We start from the raw sequence: 12653 nt of genomic DNA, 5'->3' as shown, positions 1-12653 counted from the left end.
TTAAGTCTAATGCACTGTGTAGCTTGTTGTGAAGATAAAATGGGCACACTCAGGGGTGTAAACAGGAACGGGCAGGTAACTTCCCAAATCTGCAGAGGCCCATACCTGTCCAGGGGGCCCGTTGACCATCTTCTACAGACAATCTGGATCCACTTCAGTCTGGTTTCAGGAGCACATGCAGAAAGGTGCGCAAGCTATGAAAAGAGCGAGCCAAGTGGCTTCTGTTAACAGACACGTGTGTGTGTGTGTGTGTTCGTTCTCCTTCCCGAAGGAACTACCATGTGTTCTACTATTTGCTGCTCGGCGTCAGCGAGGAGGAGCGTCAGGAATTCCACCTCAAGCAACCCGAAGACTATTTCTACCTCAACCAGGTACACAAAGGCCCTGCTTATGTGAGCCTGGCTGGGACAGCTGGCAAAGGCGCTTTTGTGTCTGCCCCACGCTCCAGAGGTAGTGGCGGGGGGGGGGACCCCAAACAGGCCTCCTTTGTTCCCACTCAAGTCTTCAGCAGGGATCGCCTTGCTCAGCCCCAGAAGGCCAGAGGTCACCTGTCTTGAGGAAGGTTTCCTAGCCGGGTCAGGCCTGATGCAGCCAGCTGGACACCCCACTCTTGAGCACCACATGCCTCCCTCTTCTTTTTTTTATTAAAAAAGTTATCCTTGTTTTGTTCATGATATTTAATACTAACACACACATATCATAGTATCGTAAAGTTGGGTGGGACCTCACCTAGTCCAGTCCCCTGCAATGCAGGAATCTCAGCTGAAGCAGCCACAGCCTCGGCTTAAAAACCTCCAAGGAAGGAACATGCGCCATCTTTTGAGGGAGACCACAATTTTGTTTCTCTGCTTAGATTTAGTCGTTCATTTACTTTTTTCTTCTTGCAGCATAACTTGAAAATTGAAGATGGGGAAGACCTCAAGCACGACTTTGAACGGTTAAAGCAAGCCATGGAGATGGTCGGCTTCCTTCCGGCGACCAAAAAGCAGTAAGTACATAAGAACATGGGAAAAGCCCTGCAAGAGTCAGACTCACAGGGACTCACCTTGTCCAGTGTCCAGTTCTCACAGTGGATAATTAGATGCCCCAAAGGGAAGCCTTCCATGCTAAAAATATGTTTGTTTAGACAAGTCTACCCAGATATTTAGAAAGCTGCAGCCAGTTTTATTTTTTATTATGCCGCCCATCTAACTTGAGTTGCCCCAGCCGCTCTGGGCATCTGCACATGCAAGCTGGTGTCTTCAACTCCACTTTCTGTGTTTTTCTTTCTCCAGGATTTTTTCAGTCCTGTCTGCTATTCTGTACCTGGGGAACGTCACCTACAAGAAGCGGGCGGCAGGTCGGGACGAGGGCCTGGAGGTCGGACCCCCCGAAGTGCTGGACATTCTCTCCCAGCTCCTGAAGGTTCCAGACCCCTCCTCATTAAGAAAATCTGCCGATTGATTGTCGGGGGGGCGGTATGGAGGACAGTGACACCTAACATTTTATTTATTATTCCTCCCAAACATTTAGTTCTCTCATTCTTTTCAGAAGGGCCATGGAAGTTCCCCACCCTGGAGTTTAAAAGTGATCCAGGAGTGGTGGAGATTTATCTTGGGGGGGGGGGGAATATATGTGGCCCTCCAGATGCCAAACTCCCATATATCTAATGGATGTATTTCATGGACTGAGGGAGCAGGTCCCTGGGGGATGCTCTGGGCCAAGGGGTAGCAAAACCACTGCAGGCTGGCTCCGTCTGCCTCTCTCAGGTTATTCATTCCTGATCTTGCTCCCGCCCTCCCCACTCTTCCAGGTGAAACGTGAAATCTTGGTGGAAGTATTAACGAAAAGAAAAACTGTGACGGTGAACGACAAGCTGATCCTGCCCTACAGCCTCAGCGAGGTGAGTTGGTGTGCGCTGGCCAACGAGTGTTACTGATAGAGCACAGAGAAAGGCAACATTTATTTTTTTAGGAGTAGGTTGGATTACAGGGTGAGCTGAGCCGATGGGCTTTTTTATTTCGAGATTAGGACAGGTCTCATGATTTGAAAGAAAACGACAAAAAAACAAGGAAAGAAGTGTCATAACAGCGGGACTCACAGAGATACGGCTGCAGCAGATGGGACGCAGGTGGCGTTGGGGTCTAAACCACAGAGCTTCTTGGGCTTGCCAGTCGGAAGGTCAGCAGTTCAAATCCCTGTGACAGGGTGAGCTCCAGTTGCTTTGTCCCAGCTCCTGCCAGCCTAGCACGCCAGTGCGAGTAAATAGGTACTGCTGCAGCAGGAAGGTAAATGGCGTTTCCATGCGCTCTGGCACTCGTCACGGTGTCCCGTTGCGCTTGAAGCAGTCTAGTCATGCTGGCCACATGACCTGGAAAAGCTGTCTGTGGTCAAATGTCGGCTTCCTCAGCCTGAAAGCAGAGATGAGCGCTGCACCCCAAAGTCAAATTGGACTGGACTTAACCCTCCAGGGGTCCTCACAGAGCTGAGAAGGCCTGGGTTCAGTCTGGGGAACGATGCCCTGCTTGAAGCCATAGAGAGTGGCTGCCAGTTAGTGTAGACAACACTGATCTTGGTGGACTCGTATGCTGTGGGTATTTTTATACTGTGTACTGCCCTGAGATCTAGTGATGTACAAGTAAAGAACACTAAGAGCAGCGCGGGTCCTGCCTGGAAGCTTCCCTTCCGAGCGTCTGGTTAAGTCAGTGTGGGAACAGGACCAAGAGGGCCCCCTCGAGCCTGATCTTCCAAGGTTTCCTCAACGTTCCTTCGTCTGTGCCTCTTTCTCCAACCTGCAGGCCGTCACGGCTCGCGACTCCATGGCCAAGTCTCTCTATAGTGCCCTTTTCGACTGGATCGTTCTGCGAATTAACCACGCACTCCTCAACAAGAAGGACATGGAGGAATCTGTGGTGGTATGTCTTCAGGGAACAATGGCAGCCTCTGGGGCTGGGCGATACTTGCTTTTCAAAGTTGCCAGCTAAACATCGCGATATGCTGATATATCACGATGTCTGGAATGTAGAGGCATTGGCGGGCTTTGCGGTTTCCCCCACATTGTGAGTTCTGCATAGCACGCACACAGACACACGCATCATGATTTGCAGCAGTTATGAAACCAATATCACGATACAGACTTCAGATTGGCTTGGGATGATATATCAATATATTGCCCAGCCCTAGCAGACTCTCTGCCCCAAATGCACACCCAACGAGCATGGCCTTTCTTGCCGCTTGCAATCGGCAAAGATCACGGGCCCCACTGTCCTTCTGACGCCACCCTCTGTTGCTTCGCTCCTTCCTTCCTCCCTCCCTCCCCTCCCTCCTTCTCACTGTACAGTGCTTTTCCATCGGGGTGCTCGACATCTTTGGCTTTGAGGACTTCAACACCAACAGCTTCGAGCAGTTCTGCATAAACTACGCCAACGAGCAGCTGCAGTATTATTTCAACCAGCACATCTTCAAGCTCGAACAGGTAAGGAATCGCGCGGGGGGGGGGCGAGCTTCAATATTCCAGGGCTGAAATGTTGGTCCTCCAAGCCTCTCTGGCCCACAGAACTCTCTCACCAGGCCTTGCTTCTTTCAGGGTTTTCACCCTGCTGGGAATGAAAATGCCTCTGTTCTTGCTTGGATGGGAGGATAATTGCTTGGGTCTTACTGATAATTTGATTGTTTTACCTTGCTTGAAAACCCGCTTTCAGGGGTTTCTCCTCAGTCAAGCAGTAAATGAATTTCATGAAATGAAAACAATCCTCCTTCAAAGCATCCACCTCTTTGCACAAGTTAAAACCACCGCATGGCCATTTGTCCTGCCCTCTGCCAGTCAATTCCATTGGACGCCGCCCCTCCCCAGGTCCTATCTCATGCGGCCAGGGGACACCGGCTTTTCAAGGGTCTGTTTCATTTGTCCACAGGAAGAGTACCAGAGCGAAGGGATCGCGTGGCACAACATTGACTATACCGACAACGTGGCCTGCATCCACCTCATCAGCAAGAAGCCCACCGGCCTCTTCTACCTGCTGGACGAGGAAAGCAAGTAAGTTCAGTTGGCGCAGAGCGTAGCCTTCGACTGAGCTGTGCTCAGAGCAAACCCCGAGAAAGAGTGACGTTTTCATGGAGCGTCCCTTCTGGCAATTCCTGCAGCCAAGCTGGTGCCAAACATCTTGCTCTGCTTTCCTGTGTGTGTGTGTGTGTGTGTGTGTGTGTGTCATCTGACAGGCCAGGACCTCCATGCACACTGCCCAGGCCTGCGCCTCATGGAGGTCACTTTGGTCAGTTTTATTTCATGCCTGGAACCACACTCCATCGCCTCTCAAGACAGACGCCATCGGCAACAATATGAGAAGTCTTTGTCTTTTCGTTTCAGCTTCCCGCACGCCACCAGCCAGACCCTCCTTGCCAAGTTCAAGCAGCAGCACGAGGACAACAAGTTCTTCATTGGGACGCCCGTCCTGGAGCCGGCCTTCATCATCCAGCACTTTGCAGGCAAAGTGAAGTACCAGATAAAGGTAGGAGCAGGGCAGAAGCACTAGGTCTGGGGCTGCCTGCCTTGCTCTGCCTTTCGCCTTCACTGGCCCTACCTTCCCTGCAGGATTTCCGGGAGAAGAACATGGATTACATGCGGCCCGACATCGTCGCCTTGCTGCGGAGCAGCGACAGCGCTTACGTCCGGGAACTCATTGGGATGGACCCCGTGGCCGTCTTCCGGTGGGCCACGCTCCGAGCCGCCATCCGAGCCATGGCCGTTTTTGCGGAGGGCGGCCGCCAGAGAGCCCAGAAAATGGCAGGTGTGTGTGACATTTCACAATATTCATTTAAAATAAAGGTAAAGGGACCCCTGAGCATGAGGTCCAGTCATGGCCGACTCTGGGGTTGCAGCGCTCATCTTGCTTTATTGGCCGAGGGAGCCGGCGTACAGCTTCCGGGTCATGTGGCCAGCATGACTAAGCTGCTTCTGGTGAACCAGTGCAGCGCACAGAAACACCGTTTACCTTCCCGCCGGAGCGGTACCTATTTATCTACTTGCACTTTGACGTGCTTTCGAACTGCTAGGCTGGCAGGAGCAGGGACCGAGCAACGGGAGCTCACCCCTTCACTGCGGGGATTCAAACCGCTGACGTTCTGATCGGCAAGTCCTAGGCTCTGTGGTTTAACCCACAGCGCCACCCGCGTCCCTTCACCACTTAAATTGATTTAAGGTTGTTCATTTAAACAACCTTAAGTCAATTACTTCCCTTCTTTTCTTTCCGTGGTTCATTTTGCATACCATACATCCCTGCATGTTTTGTGACTGGAGGCAATGAACACTTTGTCTATGGCCTCCGGACATAATTCCCCCTCACAACGGCCCTGCAAGGCAGGTTAGGCCAGGACAGGACAGTGAGCAACCCAAGGTCACCCAATGAGCTTCATGGGCTGCTGGGGATTTGAACCCAAGCCTCTCTTGAACCCAAGCCTCTCTTGAACCCAAGCACTCTACACACTTTGCCGCTTGGAGGAAATTTTTCCTGCTGGGTCAGAAGTGCGACACCTTAAAAAGACGCCTGTTTTTCTCTGTGGCATTGAGCTGCCAAGACTCCTCTATTGCATTTTGCTGCAACAGACCTAAAAGCCGGGTTTCTCCTCTGGAAAAGGGGTGGATTGCAGCTTTAATGGCTGGTAATTATTTGCCGCATAATGGCGCTAGCTTTGACCCCAGGAAGGCGCAGCTTGTGCCAAGGCTGATATCATTTATCGAGCCGTCTAAAACCTTCCTTTATTCTTTCAGGCCCTTGAATTAATTATTGCAGCCCGCTCCTTTTATCTGCAGTTTCCTGATCGCTTCTCGTCTGTTATTGCATTGTGAAGGGCCGTGGCTCCTGCTCTGCCTGCGCCAGATCCCAGGTTCCTTCCCTGGCGTCATCTCAGGGGCAGACTTTGGTAATATGGTGCCTCGAGCAAGGATAAGATTAGGTGCCCCGCCCCTAAATATTTATTACTTTCACGCCCTCCTCCCTCTCGCTTTCCATTCTACACCTCCTTGGCTCAGCGCTCCCTCCACCTTAAATCTGGCATTCCTGATTTTAAAGTTGATTTTGTATTTTTTCATTCCTTTATTGTGGAAATGGGGAGGCAGGCTTTTTCGCTGTCATCCCCTACGGCTTTTGAAGACGTATCGCTTTGCTCAGGCGTTCCTCAGCCTCTCGACCTGTCTCCTGTTTTAATTACTATGTTGTTTCAGTGGGTTTGTTTTGCCGTGCATTTTAATTACGTGTGTGTGTGTATTTTAATGTTTGTTTTAGAGCGTTTGCACTCCACGCTTCAGGCAAGAGGGCTCCCCGGGCGGCTTACCTACAATCCATTAAGACAAGGTCGCCCCTGTAGGCTCACAGTCTAAAGCAACACAGCACACAAGGGGAGAGAGGGAAATCAGATGCTAATGTTTTCCTAACTGGTTTTTATACCGCTGTGAAGCTTATTTTGGCATTAAGTGTTCTGTAAACTAATAACAGATTACGCGATAATAAACCGCACAGGAGTCAGTTTGGATGAGCAGGCCAGGAAAGAGCTGACATAAAAACAAAAGTGCCTGCAAGGAGAAGGCGGCTCCCTCTTTGAGTGGCTCTTGCCTTTGTCGGGAAGCCTTTCTGAGCGACTGAAACCAAGAAAAACCTCAAAAACTGCGGAGGAAAGAGCGCTTGTTGCCACTGGCAATCTATTTAGTGCCAACAGAGTCTCTCTCTTCTTTCTCCCCTGCCAGGCGTGGTCCGCCACGGACCCAGAGTACCCCTGGGCGAACTGCAGCAAGCCAACACCCCAATCGAGAGAGTTTATCGGTAGGCTTTGATTACTACTCTTATTTTCTTTATTTCTTTTAGACCAGAAAAGGGAGGCCTTGAATTGTATCACTCCCTGCCCTTCTTCTCATCCCATCCCAGTAGTCCTGTTGCCTTCACAAATATCCCTTTGGGTGCCTTTTCGAGACTTGTAACACACAAGCTTGAAACAAGTTGAGGGGGGGAAATGCCTCGAATGGTGGGTGTGGGGGCAACTTGAAGAAACTCTGGCGGAAAGGAGAAGCTGGGGTGAAGTGGGGAGAGAGGTGTCCTGGTTTTGTGGGAGGGGCTGAGGACTCTGGGTCCGTGCATTGGGGAAGCCCTGCCTCCCCCCCCCCCGCTTCTTCGGGCTTTCCCTTTATAGCATCTTCGCTTCCGCAAAGCCCCTCTCTCCGCAGTCCGAAGGGATGCGCAGGCCCTCTGCTTCCGGGTGAGGAAGCCTTTTCAGTGGGACACCTCTGAGTGGCAGCGGGGGGGGGGGGGGGAGAAGCACAAGTAGGCAGAGCACGCAGGGCCTGTGAGGCGTGTGGCCACTTCCAAGGGCCACACAGAGCCACTTGGGGGGAGCGCATTTGTTCTCTGGGCCTGAGGTTCCTCACCCTTCCTCCTCGTTGTCGCCATCAGTGACCTGTGCTCTGCATCCGCCTGTGTATACACACGCTCTCTTTCTCTCTCTCTCTCTCTCTCTCTCTCTCTCTTTCTCTCTCTCTCTCTCTCTCTCTCTCTTTCTCTCTCTCTCTGCCTTCCTGTCTCCCCAGCCAGTGCTCGGATTATGGAGGAAGAGGTAGGCACCCCATGAAACCCCAAAGCAGCTCCTCCTGCTGACCCCCCCCACCCCTTTAACCATCTGAAATCTGTAGCTAAGGAGGTCGTGGGGGGAGAAGGAAGGTTAAAGTGGGCTGGTCCCCTCGGCACCTTTCTCTGACCCAGCCGCTCCCAAGAGCACCCACCCACCACCCTTCTTTGCAACGGGTGTCGTGACTCCACGCTTGGGGTGGTGGGCCATCCTGCTTGAAGTTGCTGCTTCTGTTTTGCCTAGAGCTGTGCTCCTGGGCCGTTTCAGGGCCCCCGAGAGCCACCAGGGAGGCCGGCACCTCTTGCGGTGGAGTCCGGGGCAGCAGCAGGGGAGTTTGGTTTACCAGGATCCTTCTCCCTTCGCCTGGCCCCATGAAAGAACAGTTAAGTGGTCAAGTGGGGGGTGGCTCTGCTGAGTGTCACTCTGATCCATCAACTGAACTTAAAAGTTAGTTCTGAAAGAGAAATGTGTCCTTTCCTTTTTAGGCCGGGCGGTGGCAGCCCTGCAGGTGTCCCTGGCCTCCCCGACTCCCATCACCATCCCAGTCCCCCAGATGCAGTTTCCCCCCATCCCTGATCCAGGCATTGCCCCAATTTTATCTGGAGAGATAGGGGAACTTCCTGAGTGAGTCGTGCAAACTGCCATTCTGAATAAAGCTTTTTGTAGGCTAGGGGGCCCTGGGGGCCAGCTCATGGAAGTGGTAGGGCAGCGGCCCCCCAAAGGATGGGCACTACTGGCTTAGCTTAATAGCCAGGGCATCACCTTTCTCCTGCAGCTGCGTATCTGCAGCCTCTTCCTGGTTTCCAGATTTCTTGTGTCTTTCCTTTCAGCATGTTGTGTCCCTCCTGGGGGGTGGAGTATGTGTCTGCCCTCTGCCACCCAAAAGCATCAGTTGCCTGCACCCGCTTTTTCTCTCTGGGCATCTGAGCCGGCCATTGATGTGGAGGATGAAGACTTTGGGGCGTGGGGGGAGGGAGAGGATGATCTCCCGTCACCTTCCTGCCGCTGCCGCCGCCGCCGTTCTCTCTGCTCGCTTCTGTATTACTCTGTTTATTCAGCCTCTCTCTGCATGTGTCCCCCCTCCCTTTTTGCAGCTGCTCAGTGCTTGATTTCTCCTTTGATTGCTCTGAGGAGTTTGATATAAACGCTTTTGAGGACATCTTTGCTTCATACGGAAGCAAGAAGTAAGTGGGGGAGAGGCGGAGGAGCGGGCTTGACAGCCAGGGGGACGCTATCCTGGGCAGACGGACCTTCCGTGCCTGCCAGGCGCAGGGAACCAAGCACACAGGGCGGGCAGAGCAGGAGAGGGGGCTGGCACCCACCCTGAGCCGCAGCTGTAACCTCGGCCTTGTCATAGCGTAAAGGTCCAAATCGGGCTAATTTGTGTCCGCTCAGAATGTCCTGGCTGCAGCAGCCGTCGTGGCCCCCTGTTCTCAGCTTACTCAGTGGTGCAAAAATTGCAGCAGTTTACACCCTAAAGCTACTAAACATTTTGAGAAATTGAGGGGTGGGGGGCATGCCATATGCAAATAATCCAAATCCGAAGGCCGTCAGCACAGCCCAGAAGCATTGTGAAGTGTTCATCTGCCCAGGAGTGGCTTTTCACACGTTTCTGTTGTCCTCTTTCTGGTTTGTGCCTCTCTCTGGAGGGTGGCAAAGGTAAGGGTTTTGTGCGTGTGTGTGTGTGTGTGGAGGCACTTTCTCCACAAGCATGGTGCATGAGTGGAGGGCTGGAGGAGATCTTCCTTGGCTGACCTGGGGAGCTAAACGTGGAACAAGAAGCATTTGTGCGGAGCCAGGGCTATGGGGCGGATCCAGAGACCTTTAGAGTCGGAAGGGACCCCCAAGGGCCATCTAGAGCAGCCCCCTGCAGTGCAGGAATATGCAGCTGGCCCCTACAAGGATTATTGAACCAGTGACCTTGGCATTATCAGCGCCAGGCTCTAACCAACTGAGATATATACAATATATAAATCCTGAGATAATTCAGCTCTGCAAACAGTGTTGGAAGGAATCTGAACAGGGGTTTTATGTAAAAACTTGGAGGGAGGAGCAATGTTGTCAAATTAATGCTTGATAATTCATGCATATTAAGGACACTAAATTGTGATTATAGTCAAGCAACAGCAGCACCCCCATTTACACACCCCAAACCTCTAGGTTTAACAGCAGGTCAACCCCAGGACCATCTCCTCTCTTGTCACCCATCCTTTGAGCATGCCGGGCAATGATGGGTCTCCTCTGTTTAATCTCTGGTGGTTCTGTCTCTTCACGGCTGTCTCTCTGTGTGTGTGTGTGTGTGTTGTGTTTCCTCGTGTCGGGTGTGTGTCGTGTCTTAGGGACTTGCATGAGCAAATAGTCAGGACTATCAAGGCCCTGCCCTGGCAGGGCGAAGATCCCCGCAAGCTCCTTCAATCGCTCAGCCGGCTCCAGAGGCCCACTTGCCACTTCCTGTGAGTTTGCGGTGGAGTGGGGGGGGGCGGAGAGAAAACCAAGACTTGCGTGCTTTGCAAAATTTGCACAGAGGAGGAGAGTGGCAAGTGTGGAGCTAAGCAGGCGCTTGCAGATCCTCTGAAGGGCTTACCTCGTGTGCTAGTTAGCAGCTGCAGGGACCACCCTTCGGGCTTCTTACTGACTTGCTCGCAACAGAAGCTCAAGCGTAACAGAAAGAGGGCGTGAAATCCTGACTTTTCAAAGGCTCGGGGCTTAAAATCAAAGCAAGGAAGCGCCTTGCCGGATTGCAGGAGTTGGCAAAGGGGGATTAGTGTCATGGGACACGCTTTCCATGCCACCCTTTGGAGCAGGACCCACCCCACCCCCCACTTAGAGTCGCCAGCTCATCACCTGGCTCACGGAGCCTGCTTTGCTTCATCTAATTGGCTAGGCATGGCTTCGCTGAACTAACGAAAGCAGGGCTGCTGCTTAGCACTCATCGGAACAGTAACTTTTGAAAATACAGATATATATGTGTCTATTTCAACAGGAAGAGCAGAGGCCCGAAGCAAAAACAGGCCATCCCAAAGGTAAGCTGGGTGGAGAATGTCCAGAGGTTTCCTGGGCTATGTTTTCCTTTTGAAGAGAAACCGTTGGGGGGCATAATGATGAAAGACAGCATAGAATAAATAAAGGGTGTCAGTTTCGCGCCCTGCAAAATGTGTGTGAATTTGACGCAGTACCAGAGTCACCTTGCTAGGCGTAGAGAGGGAGCTTGAGACTCCCTTTCAGGGTTGTGGATTTGAGCTCCGCGTGGGGCAGAAGATTCCTACCTTGCAGGGGGTTGGACAAGGTGGTCCTCGTGGCCCCTTCCAAGCCTATGGTTCTGTGATATGTATACAAGTTACATCTCACCCTCCCTCCCAAAGAACGCCATTTAAAAACAAATAAGCAGCAATATTCCGAAGCAGATTAGAGAGCTGGTGTGGTGTGGCCGTCAAGAGTGGATTTTAGGTCCTAATCAGACACTCCATCTGCTACATGGCACTAACTCAGAGATCAGGCACTTGAGGCAGCTCAGTCATAGCTTGGAACAAAATGCCAAGTTTCCAGTCCTCATGAGGAGGCGGGGAATCAGGAGCGCTGAGGCCCATTGCCAGAGCACAGCGGTGCTTGGCTGTTGTCCAACACACCCACACAACTGCACAATGTCAGCAGAAGTGCAAGCTGAACCCCTTGCACTCAGTGCCAGCCGCACCCTGCCCTTGCAGAGGGATTGGGGCTCGCTCCGTGGAGGGTGTGGCTCTCTAGCTGTGTCCTCTTTGGCTGCAGAACCTGCTGGACTCCAAGTCCCTGAAGCTCATTGTGAGCATGACGTTGCACGACCGGACCACCAAGTCCCTCCTGCACCTGCATAAGAAGAAGAAGCCGCCCAGCATCAGCGCTCAGTTCCAGGTGAGCAGCGGCCCCTCACCTCCGAGGGAAAGACGGCAGGGAGCTTCCACTAACAAAGTTCCTTGAGATTCCGGCCAGCCACTGTGATTCATTCCAGGCTTTCTATGACTCCCACCATCCCTTCATTTCACTTTTAATTTGTATACAGCCTTTCTGCATCACTCAACGCAAGGCGGTTTGCAGCAACAAAAAGATGCAGCAAAGAACACGCACCTCATAATAATCTGATCCAATGCAAAAAGTCATGATAAAACATAACTTTAAAGTAATATTCAATAATCTATAATAGCACATAATAGAATCAACTCTCAAAGCGTCAGCAAAGAGTAATTACACAGAAATTCATTCTTGACAATTACAATAAATACCAAGCTGTCATCAATAAGAATAACTGCGTAAAATACCACAATACATACAAAAGCATGTAAAAGGATCAAACTGAGAAACGGAGACGCACAACTTCCCCACACTTAAACCCTGACCACTGGTCCTGCCAGCCAGGGATGATGGGAGTTGTAGTCCAGCAGCAGCTGGGAAGACCCAAATTTGAGAAACCTTGATTTATTCTCTTATTTATCAGTTATTTGGTTGTATTCCACCTTTTTCTCCAAGGTGCTTGAAGGGACGTACACGATTCCCCCGCCCTGCTTGTTTAATCTTCACGACAACCCTGCGTGGTGGGTTAGGCGTGAGAGGCAAGGCCTTGAGTGGGGGGATTCGAACCCTTGTCTCTCCCAGGCTCTGGTTCTAACCCACCCAAAGCGGTTAGGTGGCCTCCCTCCACCCACCCGCTGCCAAGCCAGCTCTCTCAAGGGGCAGCGCTTGACTCCTCTCTCGCACCTGTGACTCGTTGCAGACCTCTCTCAACAAGCTCCTGGAGACCCTGGGGAAAGCCGAGCCCTTCTTCATCCGCTGCATCCGCTCCAACTCGGAAAAGGTAGGGCCTTCCCCCAGGAGGCTGTTGCCTTATGCTGGCACAGGAGCCGCCGACGTCGCTGGGCTCCCAGGAGGGGCGGCGATGACAGTGCTGGGAGTTTGGAGCCCAGCAGCGTCTGAAAGGCCACAGACGTTCTCCACTGCTAACCTCAGAAGTAGCGTTCCCTGTGGTGCGCAAGAGGCGGAGGAGTGCCTCTCTACGTAAGAGCAGGGAGTGCCTCTTCTCAGATCGGGGATGA

At 52.1% G+C, this 12653-nt stretch overlaps 1 protein-coding gene across 7 annotated transcripts in view; it reads left to right on the top strand.

The window, feature by feature from the left end:
* Positions 1–12653, top strand: part of MYO9B (myosin IXB) — a 37074-nt gene that overhangs the window by 10584 nt on the left and 13837 nt on the right. For 3 of the 7 annotated variants that reach the window (XM_053372214.1, XM_053372215.1, XM_053372213.1), the window contains exons 5-19: positions 272–371; positions 888–988; positions 1275–1404; positions 1793–1882; positions 2778–2894; positions 3320–3454; positions 3894–4015; positions 4346–4487; positions 4571–4766; positions 6719–6794; positions 8685–8774; positions 9930–10043; positions 10574–10613; positions 11356–11478; positions 12335–12415. In XM_053372214.1, the coding sequence (XP_053228189.1) occupies positions 272–371; positions 888–988; positions 1275–1404; positions 1793–1882; positions 2778–2894; positions 3320–3454; positions 3894–4015; positions 4346–4487; positions 4571–4766; positions 6719–6794; positions 8685–8774; positions 9930–10043; positions 10574–10613; positions 11356–11478; positions 12335–12415 (1657 nt within the window). The remainder of the gene's footprint in view (positions 1–271; positions 372–887; positions 989–1274; positions 1405–1792; positions 1883–2777; positions 2895–3319; positions 3455–3893; positions 4016–4345; positions 4488–4570; positions 4767–6718; positions 6795–8684; positions 8775–9929; positions 10044–10573; positions 10614–11355; positions 11479–12334; positions 12416–12653) is intronic. The other 4 variants (XM_053372219.1, XM_053372216.1, XM_053372217.1 and 1 more) reach the window with 3 other exon arrangements.

The sequence above is a fragment of the Podarcis raffonei genome, chromosome 18 (assembly GCF_027172205.1).
Source record: "Podarcis raffonei isolate rPodRaf1 chromosome 18, rPodRaf1.pri, whole genome shotgun sequence".
Classification (NCBI taxonomy): domain Eukaryota; kingdom Metazoa; phylum Chordata; class Lepidosauria; order Squamata; family Lacertidae; genus Podarcis; species Podarcis raffonei.
The sequence above is the reverse complement of the archived record's forward strand: the minus strand, read 5'-3'. Positions and strand labels throughout refer to the sequence as shown.